The sequence below is a fragment of the Plutella xylostella genome, chromosome 18 (genome assembly GCF_932276165.1).
Source record: "Plutella xylostella chromosome 18, ilPluXylo3.1, whole genome shotgun sequence".
NCBI classification, from domain to species: Eukaryota; Metazoa; Arthropoda; class Insecta; order Lepidoptera; family Plutellidae; genus Plutella; species Plutella xylostella.
The window spans coordinates 2,021,074-2,039,396 of NC_063998.1; the positions used below are offsets into that span (position 1 = coordinate 2,021,074).

At 40.3% G+C, this 18,323-nt stretch overlaps 3 protein-coding genes across 3 annotated transcripts; 2 read left to right on the forward strand and 1 right to left on the reverse strand.

Annotated features, from left to right (window-relative positions):
- Positions 1-2,280: 2,280 nt before the first annotated feature.
- On the forward strand, positions 2,281-9,235 carry LOC105392331 (interferon regulatory factor 2-binding protein-like A). The gene is made up of 4 exons (XM_038113976.2): positions 2,281-3,390; positions 5,848-6,084; positions 6,494-6,735; positions 6,859-9,235. Exons 1-4 carry the CDS (start codon positions 2,715-2,717, stop codon positions 6,982-6,984), a joined length of 1,281 nt encoding a protein of 426 aa, XP_037969904.1. The 5' UTR covers positions 2,281-2,714; the 3' UTR covers positions 6,985-9,235.
- An 814-nt stretch (positions 9,236-10,049) lies between these two features.
- On the forward strand, positions 10,050-13,912 carry LOC125489882 (zinc finger protein MSN2-like). Its single transcript, XM_048627409.1, has 2 exons — positions 10,050-10,158; positions 10,486-13,912. The coding sequence occupies exons 1-2, from the start codon at positions 10,108-10,110 to the stop codon at positions 13,159-13,161; spliced, it is 2,727 nt and encodes a 908-aa protein (XP_048483366.1). The 5' UTR covers positions 10,050-10,107; the 3' UTR covers positions 13,162-13,912.
- Positions 13,913-14,314: 402 nt separating this feature from the next.
- Positions 14,315-16,332, reverse strand: LOC105392319 (speckle targeted PIP5K1A-regulated poly(A) polymerase). The gene is made up of 3 exons (XM_011563924.3): positions 16,172-16,332; positions 15,933-16,088; positions 14,315-15,568 (listed from the first exon to the last, which is right to left on the reverse strand). Exons 1-3 carry the CDS (start codon positions 16,179-16,181, stop codon positions 14,436-14,438), a joined length of 1,299 nt encoding a protein of 432 aa, XP_011562226.3. The 5' UTR covers positions 16,182-16,332; the 3' UTR covers positions 14,315-14,435.
- Positions 16,333-18,323: the final 1,991 nt, after the last annotated feature.

The following is an 18,323-nucleotide window of genomic DNA, read 5'->3' on the forward strand; positions in this document are numbered from 1 at the left end:
TTGTGGAATGGCAACTGACATTGCATTGTCCTCGCATTTCAATTAACAACAAACTGTAATGAATTCCGTGAATCATTCGAATTCATTAACAAGGCATCCATTATTCCAGTGTATTCTGCTCCAATAATTACTCCGAATTGCTGCATTAGCCATGAGTTTCGTTACGATGTAGTACTTATATAATTAGAAGTTAATTGGGCCATTTCGCCAGGCCTCAGGTTTGGTAACGTGTAAGTGCCCGATAGGTACGTGCAATGAACGTAAATAAACAGTGACACGTGGTGAGGGAGTGGGCGCGCGCGTGCGCAGTGGCGCCGGCCATCATCGACCGGACCCGGCCACAGGGTAGGGAGCCGCTGGCCAGACCAGGCTAGGTGAGCCCACCTGATATTAAACATTATCAAGATTGGTTATTAAACTCATTTCTTTTGATTCATTTAAGTAACTGGAAGATTTACCAAAGTTCGCAATGATAAAATACACCAACTTGTGTCCATGGCGGCAATGCTAAATCTATTTTCATAGGGTCTAGAATCCTGCGGCGTAATATTCTGATTCCCATGCAGCTCAGGAAAGCTTATTACTTGGAGTGCCCTTTGTTCCCGAACTCGTGTTCTATCTACGAAATCAATACAGGATTTTGCAGCGAGTTTTGCGTTCCTAAAGAACATACACCTACAATTGCTATATCTCTGCTCGCTTACCCTCCTATTTGTATGCTAATGTAAAATGTCTTAATAGATGCGTCGATGTCGACTGGAACTGCTTTGTCTAAGTTCAATTTACTGTGTTTATCCATATCCACCTGTTTCTAGACCCTTCAACGGATCTCCAACAAGTTGTGTGGATTCATTGGATTGAAACACCTGTGCATTAACTGGAAAGATGATCACCGGATACGAGGCCCTTTGTTTATATCTGAACTGGTTGCCATCTTTGTTATGTTTGCGCAGAACCTTTTTTAAAGCAAAGATTTGCATTTTGAGTTTGGTAGCTTCACGGATTGGTAAAATGAAGCTCAGAGCTAACTCCAAATTAATCCAAACTGAATAAAGTTGAGCCGACCTGGCGTTCCAAAGGAAAATCTGATTACTTGATTGCAATTTTCGACGCTTAACAACCAAGTTGATGAAAAGAGAATTCCAATTTACGCGACACAAAGTTAATGAAGGTCTATTTTAAATTGACTTCATTTCCATTTTTCAGAGTATCAAAAGCAGTTGGTAATTTGATGTGGTCTTTTCAGTTAATTCATTTTATATATTGTTTAATAATGAAGAGATTGGTAAGGGATATTATTTTTTGCAAGTAGGCTTTACACCTCGGTTTCAGTTTCATTAAATGTTGAGTTAAATGTTCTACACCTATACTCTGTAGCCATCCTATCTGTTTCTTAATGATCACGCTCATCGCATTCGCTTTCTTCATCGGTAAAATATTCGACTTTAAAATGATCTACTACGTTGTCGGCGTCCATTACCCACGTTTACCTGGCCGCATAACTGTAGTTTTTTTCCTCTTGCCTTGTGTATAGTCATTTACAAAGAGCGTTGAGTTGCCTTCATCATTATTATTATAAAGCACAACATAAGAAGTGGCAACGTAGCGTGTTGCGCTGGCTGGTATGCGACGTTGCCGCAGTGCATGCTCGACTGACTCGTCACGTGACGTCACGTCTCAAGATGGCCGCCACACCGGTCGCCCCCCGCCCCCCTCTCCCCGCTCATGTCTTCCAGCCGGTTCCGTTCGTGTCGGCCAGTAATAATAATCTCGATACTCGAGTGCAGCCGCCAGAAAGGAAACCAAGCGAGAATAGATTGAAATTTAATGCATTGGGCACGTTGACTAGACGTGTTAATACTAATTGTTATTCTACTACTGCAGCTGTTTACTTTCGTTGAATGTAGACGGGCAGTCAGCGGAATCCTCCTCCAGAACGTACAAGTTCCGTTGAATCAAACGAGCACAGCATGCATGATTCAATTTAAAAATCTGTGATCAATTCAAATTGATCATGTCCACAACTTTTGGATTTTATTTGGTCTTCTTTTCTACATGGGCAGGCTAACCTACCTACATTACAGTCATCATGACTATTCATCGACAAGAATCTAGATTACGTCAATCGATAAATAATTAACATTCTCATCTTAGTCACGTAAACTTTATTGATTTACCTGAGTAAAACAGAAAGGCAAGGATCTTTATGAAATGTTATCATCAAACAAAACTTGAATTAACCACGATGCATCTGCTCAGTTCGCCACGTAGATTATAGTAAGTGACGGTCGGTGATGTTATCAGAGTCATGTAAACGAGATAAATAAATGCGTGTGTATCGATGTGTGAGTGTGTCGGCGCGGCGCACATCCGCGTCGGGTAACGGCTCGTCCCCGCGCCGCGTCGTTGCTGCGCGCGCTGACGTCACCGCTCGATAATGGCCGCTGCCTCCCCCCCCGCGCGCCCGCGTCACCCGCGAGTGCGTGCCCGGCTTGAACCACTGGCTCAGTCTTTCTTCAACCCGTATACTGAACGCGTGTTCCACTACCGACCAGTGCCCGGCTTCCGCGGATACGAATGTGAAGCGACTCTGTGTTTTCAGTGTACCATGGTGAGAGTGTTTTTCTTTTAAAAGTTTATAAAAATCTGTGACAATTTACAAGAAAAGTGAAGAAAACCGATCTCTCGCCCACCGCTCTATACCAGGCGGCGAGATGTCGGTGATGCAAATCCAGCAGGCCAAGAGGCAGCACTGCTACCTGTGCGACCTGCCGCGGATGCCGTGGGCGATGCTCCACGAGTTCTCCGAGGCGGTGTGTCGCGGCTGCGTCAACTACGAGGGCGCGGACCGGATCGAGGTGGTGCTGGACACGGCGCGGCAGCTGAAGCGCGCGCACGGGTTCCAGGAGTCGCGGGGAGCGCCGCACGCCAAGGCCGCGCACCGAGCGCCCCTGGAGGCGCACCAGAACGGCTCCGACTCCGGCTCGCGAGGGCAGCCAGCCCCTCCTGCACATCACGCGCCATCGGCCGGGTTCCTCCACCACGCGCGACCCACAGCCAGCGCGGGGCTGCTGGCCGAGTATGGCAGCAGGCGCGAGGAGCACGACGGGCGGCGGCTGGCGCACCTGCCCGCTCACCACCTGCCGGCGCACGGCGCGCGGCTGGCGCCGGGGCTCACGCTCAAGCGGCCTCTAGACGAGGACGAGCACCCCGCGCACCACGAGCCCGCCAAGCGGCTGCTGGAGGAGCACGCGCGCCCGCCGCTCACCCGCGGGGAGTCGCTGCCCGCCGTCTCCCTCGCCGCGCCCTTCGCCCCAGACCGCGTCTTCAAACAAGAGAAACACCCACTAAGGAATCCATCTTTCGACGCTACCACTTTCAAATCAAATGGTGAGTCTTGTTTTTATTCACTGTCTATGATTTAAGTCAGCATTGTTTTTAGATATAATAATTTCGGTCTTTTCCATATTTTCTTGGTCTGAGCTTTTAAAACTACATCATCTAAAATTTACATCATCACTAAAATGTGTAAAACCTCTGTTAGTCAAAACTCGCTAACGTGAACACCGTAACTCGAAAAGAATAAGTTCCATTATAAGTCCACCAACCAACATGAAAGCATAGTCGACAACTCGAAGTCTAACATCATAATTATTGCAAATAATAATGTCCATGTCAATCTAATATAAATAATGAAAGGGTCCATTATGCAAATATCTGTAGTGTTGGTAATAAGTTTACTTGTGCCGAATTTACCTTCAAAAAATGTAAACCAATTTCCGTTTCATCGCAAATCTGTTTCTTTCACAGCCCAATACTTTTCATTTCAGTTGCTACATCTTGGTAGCAAACCATCGTCGTAGCAAATATTTTAAATCTTCAAATTCTTCTCGTTAGTTTGCAGCCCATTTTTTGTTAGTCTTGACGGGAGGCTCGGAATTTCAACCTGTTCTCATTAGTCAGTTGGCTAACTTGGAAATATTTGAAAACCTGTGGCCGACGCAGCTCGAAACTGTACTGTACGAACCAGTCCGACTGGTTTCAGCTCTAGAGTCATCGACTACACTCTCAACTACCACTCAATGTGCAGCTACATTATTTTAGTCTCATATAATTTGACCGTTTTAGGTTGTTTCATTAATTTGTGTCTATGTTTAATTGTTGACTTTATTAGTATCGACTTTAAACAAATTAACGTCACGTCAAGTCAACCTAGATCAGTTTTGGTCACATTTACTCCATACCAACTAGAATGCTATAGTACCTATCAGAGTTGCATCTTTTTGGTCATCAAAACTATAAATGTAAGTGTTCATCGAAAATTTAACACTTCTAAAAGATATTCCAGTAGCTTTATTGTCGTTTCAATATATTTTTAAACGAAAATCATAGAAAGTGTTGGTGTCTACCAAAGATCATAAACATGGTAGTTTTGCGCAAGCGAGCGTCCACGGGACTCGCGCCGTGGTTAGTAGTTAATACCACCACCATAAATACAAAACCGGTTGAACTGGTTGAGCGTTCTCAAAAGCGAGAGCTCGCGTCCGCGGCCTCTCGCCGCTCCACTACGTACAAATACACTCCCACGTAATGGTGAAGCGGCAGCGCCGTGAATGCATGCACGACAGCGCACGATGTGGCAACGCTGCATGACGACATTTTCGCTCGCGTACGTATGTAGGTAGGCCGGCGAGCGGCAGGCTAAAAAACATAGCGCCTGCCTACGCCTGGCAGAGTGGCCAAACCACATTCCGTGGCACGTAGCTAGCGCGGCCGCCACTGACACAACTCGTCGGCCAAAAAGGTCACTGTGACGTCACCAGCCATCGCCATATGGGACGCACCTTCGCCACACAATACTCTGGCAGATCTATTATCAATATCATCCATCACACCCATTCGCACGTTCCTAATGAATAAATAATATAATCGATGTTTACATTCAAATTAGAAATGGATAGTCAACGGAATATATTATGAATAAATCGTCCATGTAACTTTTGGAATTCACTTATCTGTTTTAGCCATCTTTTTGTTTGAATTACGTTTAATGAAGTAAAATACTCTTAATACTCCCAAGTGCGAATTGTAATGTTTTTAGTATTTTATTAGAGTCCAATTTTTATAAATAGTTGTGCAAAAATTATTTTATACTTATTTGATAAAGTCCATTTGGTATATCGTGTGATTTAAAACTTTGCGTAAAGTTATGAAAGCAGTAAACAAAATAAGTTTTTAATAATTATCTCTCTCTATAGATTATTGGTCTTTTAAATCTACGAAGGTTTCATAACCTAGCAACGGATGAATAGCAGCTAAACATTCGTCGGTCCTACTGAGCACGATGTTTGGCAACGTCGCGCCAACCCGTTCGCGATACGAATCGTTGCACATTCTAGTGTGCCACTTGTACGAGTGTTCAAATTATTATTACTTGCCTACCCGCCTACTTTTAGAATTGGCTGCCTCTATTGCTACCAAAGCGCAATGCGATCAACCAGTGACACACCGCCGCACGCTACGTAAGCGTCATATTAACACACAATGCTATTTATAAGACATTTGTGTATGTGAGTGTGTTTACTATCTGCGGGCCGATCCATCGCAAGCGATGTGTCATCAACATCGAACGTCCAATCCGAGGTTATTCAGCCAACGTGGCCGAATAATCTGCCACTACGCTGAAAATTACACGTGTGCTCTCAAAACAATTCCTTAACCCCATCAAGTAGTTTTATTATGTTTAGAAACAATGCTGACTTTTATCGCCTCTGCCTTAATCTCTGTAATAACATTTCCAAATTCGCTTCGTTTGTGTCATTTGCTAATTATGATTGCGGATTTCAGGTTACGGAAACAGTGCGCCTCTTACGAATGGATCAGCTGGGTCTCCGCTGGGCCGCGCGGCGGGCTCGCCCCCGGTGGCGGGCGCAGGGGGGGTGGGGCCGTCCCCCATGGCAGCGCTCATGTCGGTCACGGACACGCTGCCGCCCGGCTCCCCGCGCTCTGCCGGCGGCTCGCCCCCGCAGCCGCCGCCGCAGCGCTCCGCCAGCCGCTCCAGCCAACACTCGCCCAACTCCTCAGGTATGAATAGTCTTGGGTTAACCTAGAATTTTTGAAATGAATTAGTTTTGGAAAGAAATCTGAGGATACCGTTACATTTTAAAGCATATTAAATGACAATATGAATTCGTGATAGAAAGAGTTTTTGAAATAGCTGTTTCGACATGGCCGGTTTTAGTTGGACTGGCTGTCGGGCACCGGCAGGCGTCGCGCCCGACGACCGCTGCGCCCACACCGCTACAGTCTGCTCTATTCGCGTTCTCACAAACAACGATCACTCCTCTCACCCGTGATACCGCTATTGACAAATTGGTCGGTGTAATTATTCAATCAGAACCACTCTGTGTATTGTGCGCTTAGATGTAGTGTCGATGTAGTTGCAAAATTGTTTGATGGCAGACAGTAGCTAATGTGTATATCGGTCCGGCAGGGTCGAACGGCGGGCGGCGGTCGTCGGGCTCGCGGCACGTGTCGTCGACGACGTCCGTGTCGTCGACGGAGGCGGGCGAGGGCGGCGACGCGGCGGCGCCCGCGCCCGCGCAGCTGCTCAAGTGCACGCTGTGCCAGGAGCGCCTCGAGGACACGCACTTCGTGCAGTGCCCCAGCCAGCCGCACCACAAGTTCTGCTTCCCCTGCTCCCGCGACTCCATCAAGAGGCAACAAGGATCAGAGGTCAGTGTCTACTCGAGTTATCTTACGCTTATTTAGTCCTCGAACTGTTAAATTAATTGCTGAAGTGAAGATGTGAGCTTCACCGTAGTGGCCCGTACTGACAGCTGTTTCCGTTGGTTCCAGGTGTATTGCCCAAGTGGAGAGAAGTGCCCGTTGGCCAACTCGACTGTGCCGTGGGCGTTCATGCAGGGTGAGATAGCGACGATCCTCGGCGAGGAGTTCAAGCCGAAGAAGGAGCGAGAGACCTAGGAGAGCGCTAGACGCCCTAGACTGTACCTGTTGTCCCTCTCGATGTGATCGGGAGGCGCGTGTCCCGCGCAGGGGCCGCAGCGCCAGCCGGCGGCGGCGAGCGGGAGACCGGGGGGTGTCCTCCGACCGACGAAAGCGATTTGTAAATAAACCTTGTAAATATAACTCCGTTCCGCCGATCAACATTGTCTTTCGAGCGCTCGTCGGGTATGCGCTGTATTCAGCATATTGGATTTTGTAGACTTTTCTATTATTTATTTATTGTAACCAATAATGGGGTATGTTAGGTAGTGTTTTTAAGTATTTTTTTACGGTGCAATATACTGAATATGGTACATATCCAATTTAAAGTTTCGGATATGTTTTTTTTTATCTACTGATATAATGTTTTGATCCGAAGTCATTCTTGATGAGACCGTTTACTCTGTCTTTGCGTGACCGACTGCTCGAGAGTAGATTTTCTTCGGATGCCATTTTCTTAGTTACCTTAGGTCGCAAACCATAGTGAACTTGGCATTTATTTATGTGATTTTTAAACCCATACTATACGTGCATACGATATCTATACATGACATATTCTATGTAGTGAATAATTCTATACAGATGTAGTCTCAGTGGAACTTCCGTGTACAGAACCTGTAGATTGATGTTTACTGTATTTATTGCATCATACTTATCTATATCTAATAATAGTTTTCGTTCATCTATACGCGATTTATTCAGAGTGGCTCGAGTTCCGTTAATTGCATTCGATAACAAAATTTCAGAGTTGTGTGTGTATACTTTGAAAATACTTTGTATTCTATTGAGAATTTGACAATCGAAATTGTTGTATCGTTTCGCGTTTATTGTTCTTTATATTGGGAAGGATTGGTTGAATTTAATTTGATAATGGATACTGGCTTGTTCTAAACTGATGGTTGCCAGTAATGATCAGTTTGCAGCAGGCGAGTGGGGAAGCTACAGTATTAGATAGATCGCTTGAGAGGTGGCATGGAGACGAACCTAGTCATTTTGTGAAATGTCAAATTGTCAAAACCGCGCAGTCGCGGCCGGAATAGGAACTCTTAAAACTCGCTGCTATATGTGTATAAAGTGAAGTAATTATCATTATATATGTCATAATGTTAACAGTTCGTAGAATATGAAAAATAACGGATCAATTTCGAAGGCTATCAGATGGAAGCCGATTAGTGCTAAGATGCTACGACTTACTGCAAGTTTTCTTTCGATATAATCGAACTTTCTGATTTAAGGATATGTATCTTGATTCTACTGTGTAGTTTATTTGGAATCATTAAATAGGAACATATCTTTTAAACCTTTTTATATTTTCATCGATTACCATTCAATTTGATTGAATTGTCGTCAAATTTCATAAGCTAACGTTTGTGTAAATATTTCTAACGTTGTATATACTTTTATCTATTTGTAAATATTGTAGATAGTTATCTTAGAATAGCCGTTTCACAATCTTAGGCTGCAGTATTACTAGGGACTTTGAGCCTTGTATATCTATGAATGTAAAATTTTCTAGGACTCATTTTTAATTGCCAAAATGTAAGCTTATTAATAATTTTCATCGAGAGGTAAAAAATGTTTTGTAAACCTCTTTGGGTGCTTACACCTATCGCTTCTTTTAAATAGCTCTTTTGTCCTCATCTTCTTGTGTTTTTATTTTAAAAGTAATTGAGTAAATGGACGTGTTATTTAAATATGTGTATTCCTTGAATTTACTTTATATTATGTCAACTTGTTTTCTGATAGATTCGAAATTGATTGCTGTGTTTTTTCGATGCAAGATTGACCTGACTTGGGTTTTTCTGAGGAACGAATACATTTTCGTCGACTACGACTTTTAATGCACAAAACTGTGCGCTTTTTCTTATTTTTGGTGTGTTAAATGTGCTTTATTGGAATTTATTATAAGTGTTTTAGTGTTTACAGTTTTATGTTTTGCTAACGTTTAGCAATATACACATGGACTAATTTGTTTGCAGATACGGCAATTGCTTTGTACATGCTTTTATTGTGATTTAAATTGAAAATAATTTCATGGCGTACATTTAACATACCAGAAGATTTAGTCCGCCTTTTCTGATAGGCTTATCTAGATGTCGACACTGTGTTGGCAGGAATATTATAATTTGAGACTTGTCTCTTTCTTATTGTAAACAGCAACAAAAATGCTTCGATTAAGACGTTACTGTAATTGTACATGTTGGTGAAATACAATTGATGTGATTTTGTACTTGAAGACTTTCATTGATGAACCCCAGATAAATCCTTCGAACCCCTTTATTTTTGTAGATCGACTGAATTCGGAAACATTCAAATACCGAAGGTGTTTGTCAGATTATCGAGTACCCGTTGCTTATGAGCGGGTAACTCAGTATACAATACAATGGCTTTTAAAAGTACCTATTGAAAAAATATGCTAAAAGAATTTTGGATGAGGACTTTGATAGATTGGGTAGTCATTGTGATGGATTTGAGGGCCAGAAGAATAAAATAAAGCTGTTTGTTGACATTTACAAAACCGAGGACCGACAATTATTTTATTTATTTTTAATATGTAATAATGGGAACGTTACTGATGAAATTTCATTATGTATATTACGAATAGGTTTTCCGCAAGATTAGCTTCGCCTTACAGACAGTTTGTATTCCCGTGGAAATACCGGGATTAAAAATAGCGAAATAATTATGTGTTAATCCAGGATTAGCTACATGACAATTTAAAAGAAATGCTCCAAACTTTCTCCAGTCAAAGTGTAATAAATATCCATCAATGCATTCAGACTTTCATACACACAATGACTGAATGAATATTAGTATTAGGATAAGTATCCATAAAGAGTAAAATACCAATTCTATTCTCTATGGGGATGTAAGCACCTGAACCTGGCTCTGGAATAAAACCTTTATATATATCCCCAAGGTCGAAACTGTCTAATCTTGGACCATTTCCCACCAAGCTCCCACTGGTCCACTACGTGTTTGTCGGTTCACATATGTGCCAAAGATGTGTGAGTACCTAACAGCAGGGTATTGTTTGTCGACAGAGCGCGGGGCGGCGGCGGCGGCGGAGAGGATGCCCGAGCCCCTGTGCCTCACCAACAGATGAGACTGGCAGCGCCATCTGCACCTACCTACCCCGTCGACAGATACTTGGTAAGAAATGTTACGACTTAAATGTTATGATAGGGCTGAAAGATCCCTGCCAAAATACTACTTTTGTGGCAAAAAAATCCTGCGAATGCTTAACGCACTCGTGAGATAATAATGTTTTTTTTAAAGAATTTTCTTAGCTATGATTTATGAAAAGCTTTAGGGCCATTTGTTATTGTAGCGGTGCCGGGGCCAAGTAGGCACATCTATTTAAAGGACAATAAAGTATTCCCATCATATCTCATGAATCTCAAAATCCTAAAAGCGTATTGCGTAATTTCTTTAATCTTTATAGCTGTTTTAATTCATGCCATTGTTATTAACTTTCAGGAGAGCAGCAATAAATTCGAAATGGTAAACTTAATAGATGACGATCTCTGGCGCACCGAACCGGCACTTCGGCCTGAAGATGAAATTATCCTGAGAAAGCTTCACGACATGCTGCAGTCTACAGCAGAGGATCTCAAGGTGCTCTCACAGGAACTAGGCCAGCATCATGCTCCAGGCGTACAAGTAAAAACTGCCCCAATGCCTCTTGACGAAGATTTCAACAACAGAGTCCACATTGAAGAGATAGTCAACGGCAAATTTCATGGACATAAAATTATAGACCCTTCAACTTTCAAAAATATACCTGCTGCTCAAGATAGAATTTTAAACCAAACATTTGTCAAAGAAGAAATAAGAAAGCCGGTTTCGTCGGTATCAGTTCAAAATCATAGAGCTCCCATTTTGAAAAGTAATCAAAATAAAAACCTGGGCATTACGCGGACAAAAACAATACAAATTAGTGAATCTAAGATTGTAAATTGTTCACATAGTAAATATGATAAGCCAGATAAAGTTAAGGAATCTGTATCATATAGTGAAATAGCATTTAAGTATGACCCTATACCCAGTAATCCTTCACCGAAGCGACTGAACATACAACATATGCCAAGCATTAATATAAGGACTGAGCTAAAGGAACAGAAAGTTTTACACTTAGATATTATACCTGAGAATATGAATCAAACAGAAGTCATTGAAAACAAAAATATTGCAGTAGTTGAACTGAAACATGAGATTGCAACACAACCTCAGTTAGGCAGAAATATACATAGGCTAAAAGAAGATAGAAAAGAACCTATAAGAAAGGTAACAGTTATGTCAGTGGGTGAAAGTAGTGAATCAGCTAATAACAATAGTTCTGATTACCAAAGTAAATTTAAGAACAAGGGACGAATACAATCTACAATGAAGGCATCACCTAAAACAACCGAAAGATATACGCCTAGGAAAGGCTTGACGCCTGAAAAAAAGAATCCAGTTAAAGAATTGAACAAAGTACAATCCCATTTAAATCTAGACGAGTGGAAGAAAAAACTTGGCAACGTTTATGGAAAACCTTCCATTTCCAAGAACAACAAAATGCTTCGTACAAAATCGAATCAGGCCCGATTAAATTCTAAAAATAATGTGTCTGATAGAAGTATGAAAAAAGGTGCATCGAATACAAAACCACGATCTAATATTTTAAATAATGCAGAGTACATTCCATATTCTCATCTTACTCTTGGTGGTGTTCGAGTCAGTGATATAGAAAGAGAACTATCAGATGGTCCCATAAAAAATGACGCTCCGTTAAGTCCTATTTTACACAAACTTACATCAAGCCATGAAAATTCTACAAATGTCAGTCCTCGCAACTTAAAAGATAAAGCGGTTGTATTAAGTAAATCGGATGAAAACTTATTGCAAGATGTGTTAGATTTAGAAGATCAAATTAGCAAAACCATAACTTCTAATAATGAAATAGATAGCCCTAAAATTTCACCTACATCATTAAAGAAGGACCAATCAGATACAAGTAACTGTTACAGTAATGATGAATTTGAAGAAGCTGAAAAAACTGATAAATCAACACCAAATTCTTCAGGCATGGCAAATGACGATGAAAATAAATCGGAGAATGTGTCTTCGAATAATAAACACACTGAAACTGATTCCAATAGTGATGCAAAAGATACTACTTTTAACAAAGCTCAAAACCTTTCCCTGAAAAATACAGTAGATATTCACGAATTCATTCATTCTATCGACACACAGGATAACGCTACGCAAAGTAATACAACACACATAATATCGCTAAAAGAAACCCAAACATCACCAAGAAACGAAAGTTCTAACATGAAACCGACCAATAACGATTTGTGGTCTTCCATCGATCCTAAGGGTGAAATAGAAAACTTGTTTAAATTAGAAAAAGAGTTGATCAAAAAACTGATAATTGATGAGTATGGAGACCTTTTAAAAGAAAGTATAACTAAACCTTCTACATCTAAGGATATCAATGAGTATGATATGAAAAATATGATCACATCCCAGAAAAATACGCAGACATCACCTTTGCACATGAAATGTGTAATGACGTCTCCCACCAGAACTAAAACCCGTACTACTTCACCATTCACCTTGAATTTGACCATAGACCAGCAGACGAGTCCTATGATTTTTCTTAACGACAAAGAACTACATCTAGATCACACAGATAATATGAGCGAAGTAGACGACATTGGAATCTCAATAAATTTATCTTCACCGAGATTTAGCTTACGGCTACCCCAAACTTCGCGAGAAGTATTATCCAATATGGACAACTGTAGTCAAATAACGAGTGATGGTAAAGTTAAAAATACTGGTAAAAGAGTTCTACCTGTTCAAATAAAAGCTATGACTAGTTCGACATCAGTAGATGCTGATGGATCTTCATCAGAAATAAGCAGTTTAGGAGAAGTAAAATTCAGACTAAAGAGAAGACTTAGAAAAAATAGAATAGCCACAATTTCTGAGTCTAGTTCCACATCTACCGTATCTAAATCGAGCTCCGATATTCATATTAGCAGTTTTCTACCAATGAAAAGTGAAGGGGAACTTAGTTTAAGACAGCGAACAGTTAATTCTTCAAGAAGAAACGATAATCATAAATCGAAAACTGATGATGAGAAAAGCTTAGGCCAGTGCTAAAGAAAAATTGCGAAAGAAATTATATTATTATCTTCTTTAAATTAATGCGGCTGCTATAGTAGGAAAGGCACTAACTACAGCAACGATCGAGTATTTATGTAGTTGTATATTAAATTTGTATTTTAAGAGGTTTAGAGGTTTCTAAGGTAAAAAATATTATTTAACGTCGGTTCTAAACACGTGAATTGCATAGCAAATTACTTTCAAAAACTTGTTCTCAGCAATATTGCGTTTGAATTTATTTAGTGCCTTTGCAAGTTTGCAATTAAATATTTAATAGTCGTTGCAGGTTGCTAACTTGCAACGTCAACTACCTACATACTTTATTAGTCTAGTGGAAATTCTATAAAATTGTTATTTCCAAGGATTTGTTATGAATTTTAGATTCCTCTGTATCATTGTTGGGCTTTTTTGTATTCTGTTCCTTTTTCTCTGTAAAAGTAATAATTTTTCCATGGGATTAAATTATCCTTCAGTATAATATATGTAATTTAGCATGATGTAATGAATCAAATACCTATGTTTGATTATTATTTTATCAACCCAAATTGTGGCTAATAGCCTCGAGGCATGTGTACAAATGATTTAATTTAGAATACCTACTAATTAATTATTGTTAACAAGTTACTTTTACTGTAAATAGTAGTTTTAAGTTTTATTAATTTCATTGGTAAATATAAGTAAATATTTTTTTATGGCAATAACTTATCCCCTGCGATTATGAATAAAACGTTATCGAATATTTTTTAAATGTATCTTTTAATTTTTACCTTAAATACTTTGCCTTTGTTATTTAATCAGTGCTAGCATGAGGGTTTCAGTCTAGCTAGACAGGTCAATGGCCTTAGGTTTAGGACGTCGTCCTCCGATTGATGCGGGGGCACGAACCCTATGTTCATCAATAGCTGTCATCATCATCATCAGGCCTTAATTATATTGTGCTGTAAATAGGCAACAACCAAAAGTAAGTTTGTACTACATAGGTAAGTAATAATTGAATTAAAAAGTACCTATTTACATACCTTTTACTGAAGTGGGTCCAAGCAACCAGTACTACCGGAATAAATTGAGTTGTATTGTAGTGGCGGGGTTTCATAATTTTGTAATTAACGTTTAGGCCTATTCTAGACATTGGTTTCATAAACTCTCATCGAAATATTAAAAAGCATATTTTTATCATAATTCACCCTCCTGAATGTATATTTTATAGTCAATTAACTTACAAGGTAGGTACACAAGTAGTAAACCACAAAAAATATAAATAGAATTGTATACTAAAATCTCCTCTTCATATAGTTAGGTCCATTTCTGCCCTGCGCATTACTGACTGCATAATTCCAGACTGCCTTATTGTTGTGTTTGTTCTTCTGCAGGTGAGGTGGCAACACTGAATTATTCTTTCTTTTAACAATTTTATTGGGTCTATTATTGTGTGTGCCATTGGCCACGGTACCAATATTAATCACCCGTTTTGGTGGCACAGGGATATTTGGCGGTGGCTGTCTTAACAACTCCCCTAAGACACTATCTCGCGGACATCCTTCAAAAATGTTCACTGACTGTCTAAAGTATGCCACAAGGGTCGCAAACAGCCTGGGGAAAACCCCCGCGGTGCAATTTCTGTTGTGCTGAAACGGGTCTTGTACACAGATGAGGCCATTAGTCTCAGTTTTTATTGGAGGGCAGTTGTTGTTTGTCACATTATTTATGTACTGAGCAAACTCATTTGGTACATGCTCAATACCTTTGAACCATGTCTTTTTCAGTGGCCTTCCCAAATATGGACTTATAATACTGTCTTTATAGTCAAAATCTCTATAGTATTCGAAAAACCCTCTCAGCAGTCCGTATAAAGGCGTTTTATTCTGCGACGGAGGCACTTGGGACTTATTTGTCATGAAGCTGGTGTTCCAATTATCCACCATGTTCGTTTGTGCTGCAGAATTCTGCAGATACTCAACAGAGGGCAGGACATCTATTTGTTGTAAGTAGAATATAGTCATCATGATGAGAGAGTAATTGGGTAGTTTGTTGGTGCCGGTGAGGCCGTGAACTTTAGACCAGTATTTAATGAGGATGGTCATGGGAAGGACCCTGCTGTCCAATTGCATCATGAAACAGATGAGTTCACTGTTGCGGGTCCCCGCATGACTCGTGAAGCTCACGTCACAGTGGATCTGTGTCGGCACATGTGTGAACTGAACTATTGGCACTTTTGCTGATAATATGACAAACAGTTTAGTGAACAGATCTGGATATCTCTGCAGAGTGTTTCGAGCTGCCTTCACACATATCTGGGAGTTTTTCTGAGAGGAAGGCACAAAAGGTACCTCAACAAAGCAGTCTGCATCACTAGTCTTTATTCCGAGTCCAGTCACTATTGAACCAAAAGGATGAATCTTACAATCTGAAAAGAAAAATACACAATTTAAGTATAATCATGAATGATAGTCAATTACTTCAAATATTATCAGAGATTCCTACTTGAAAACACAGAGCCTTATAAAGTTCACTGTAAGACATGGGCCTTCTTGTAGATTCTTTATACCATAGTTTCTAAAGCACTTAAAGCTGTTACCATTCATGAAGGCAGTATAGCAGGTGTCCAATCACACTCTTCTTCTCATGGTAGACTCATAATCTTGACAATCAACAAATCATTGTAAAAATATTACAATATATTATTATGAAATAGTAACTTAAGCCTAATAATAAAGAATGCTCTTTTGAAATCATTGGATATTATATTCACTACACAATGCGCGCCTCACCGTGCCAGCGCGTCCGCAGCGTCTGCTCCAGGTCCTCATACAGTAGCCTCAGGTTCTCCACCTCCTCCCTCGTGAGCCTCACAAACTGCAGCACATCCCGGACCTGAGCGTCGAAGTCGCCCGCCAGCCGCAGCTGAGACACGTCTAGGATGTCCACTGGAATTGGAACGGCATTTGTTTTTAGCCATTGTTGTTTTAGAGTTGGGTTACTTTTTGAGGTTGATCGGAATGCGGTTTACCTGTATCCATGACTGCTTGGTTGTTAGTTGGTTGATTAATATGAATTCATAATTCTGGAACAATTAGAGAATTAAATCAAAACGTTTAATATTTATTAGGAAAAATAAAAATTAACCTTGCAATTTACACACAAACAAGAAACAACAAATTGAAATGTCAAAGTCGACCACAGACTACGTTATGACGAAAATGTACACACGTCAAAATATGTGTAAATACTCTGTGTTGTTTATGAGTTATTATTCTCAGTACACCAACCACAAGCCTCAAGCCAAGCCACAAGGGCAGGGTGTTGTAAAGGCGGCTGGTTTGAAACAGTTTTACAGAAGACCAAATAATAAGCTTAATTAAACCCTCGTAGACTAGAACTACTAGACCGATCCTGGCCCATCATCCATCAAGTACCTGATCATTCTGTAAAACATCTGTAACAGATCATGATCTTTGTTTAGTAGCTCTTAAGACCCTGTCCCGTACCAAACCACAACAAAGGCTAATAAGTAAAGTAAATTATTCTGAAGTTGCAGTCGATCTTAAAAAAACTGATTGGTCTGAAGTGATATCACAAACAGATGTAACTGCAGCTCTCAACATATTTACAACAACACTTAACGATTCCATCACTAAACACACACAAAAAATAACAATCGCTAAATCACAACACACCATGAAACCCTGGATCACACCTGGCTTAATAAGATGCATGAAGCATAGGGATAAACTACATCTTAAATGTCGACGGTATCCGAAAGATACTGAAACGCGACTCGTTTATAATAGATACCGGAATTTTTGCATTAACATTTTACACAAAGTTAAATCAGAATACGAAAACAAAATATTATCAGAAGGTAAGAACGATACAAAGAAACTCTGGAATGCTATTCGTGAAGTTTGTGACCTCTCGAAATCCAAAGCCACCTCTTCAACCGAACTACTTAACGCTTGTCCAACCCCTAAAGAGTCGGCTAATAAATGTAATGAGTACTTCACTACTATAGGGGCTAAGTTAGCAAACGATATCCTAGAAAAACAAAATGAAACCGAAATTAACCTTGCTAATTTAGCCAAATCACACATTACACCTTCACATTCCTTTTTCATGCTCCCTACTGATGAAACTGAAATCTTAGACTACATCAGACAACTTAAAAATGACAGTGCACCTGGTCTTGACGGTCACAAAAACACTTTAATAAAACATTTAGCCCCTTACATATTGAAACCCTTTGCACACATCTGCAATCTCAGCCTTTCAACTGGAATATTCCCAAAGATCTGGAAAATGGCAGCTGTTACACCAATACATAAAGCTGGTAATAAAGAGAACCCTTCTAACTATAGGCCTATTTCTTTGCTCTCTGTTCTATCAAAACTACTCGAAAAAATCGTTAACTTTAGACTTGTAAAATATTTGGAATCTCACAATATTCTCTCTCACACTCAGTTTGGTTTCCGTCATGGAAAATCAACCGAAGATGCGGTATCTCTCCTAATTAATTCTGTCTCCCAACATCTAGATAAAGGAAACTGCTGCGTAGGAGCCTTCCTTGACTTGGCCAAAGCTTTTGATACCGTTTCTAGTAAAATTCTTCTACAAAAACTTCAAAATGTTGGTATCAGAGGCGTGGCCTTAGACTGGTTTTCGAGCTATTTATCTGACAGAGCACAAGTCACGAAAATTGGTGAAGTTGTCAGCAATCCCATGGAAATTAAATACGGAGTACCACAGGGCAGTATACTGGGTCCTACACTCTTTCTAGTCTATCTCAATGATATTTCGACAGCTCTTTCTTCAAATGTTGAGGCCGACATCATTTGCTATGCAGACGATACTGCAATCATATTTAACGGTGTTTCTTGGAAGTCTGCTTTAACACGAACTTCAACAGGATTATCCGAAATATCTAAATGGCTCTCTAAAAATTTGCTTACCCTCAACACAGACAAAACCAAATATCTTTGCTTTCATAAAACTGCTGCTTCTCAACTTGACCTTCACATCCCAATCCATATTCATAACTGTGATCACTTCTCACCTCTCTCAACCTCTTGTTCTTGTCCAACCATAGATAAAGCTGAATCCATTAAATATTTAGGAATCATGATTGATGACAGACTTTCATTTCAAAAACACATTCAAAGTCTCTC

Coding starts and splice junctions, on each gene's coding strand:
- LOC105392331 (XM_038113976.2), top strand. CDS start 2,715: ATGTCGGTGATGCAAATCCAGCAGGCCAAGAGGCAGCACTGCTACCTG. Junction 3,391..5,847: donor TACCACTTTCAAATCAAATG/GTGAGTCTTGTT, acceptor TGCGGATTTCAG/GTTACGGAAACAGTGCGCCT. Junction 6,085..6,493: donor ACACTCGCCCAACTCCTCAG/GTATGAATAGTC, acceptor TCGGTCCGGCAG/GGTCGAACGGCGGGCGGCGG.
- LOC125489882 (XM_048627409.1), top strand. CDS start 10,108: ATGAGACTGGCAGCGCCATCTGCACCTACCTACCCCGTCGACAGATAC. Junction 10,159..10,485: donor ACCCCGTCGACAGATACTTG/GTAAGAAATGTT, acceptor ATTAACTTTCAG/GAGAGCAGCAATAAATTCGA.
- LOC105392319 (XM_011563924.3), bottom strand. Junction 15,569..15,932: donor GCTGCGGACGCGCTGGCACG/GTGAGGCGCGCA, acceptor TTTTCTTTTCAG/ATTGTAAGATTCATCCTTTT.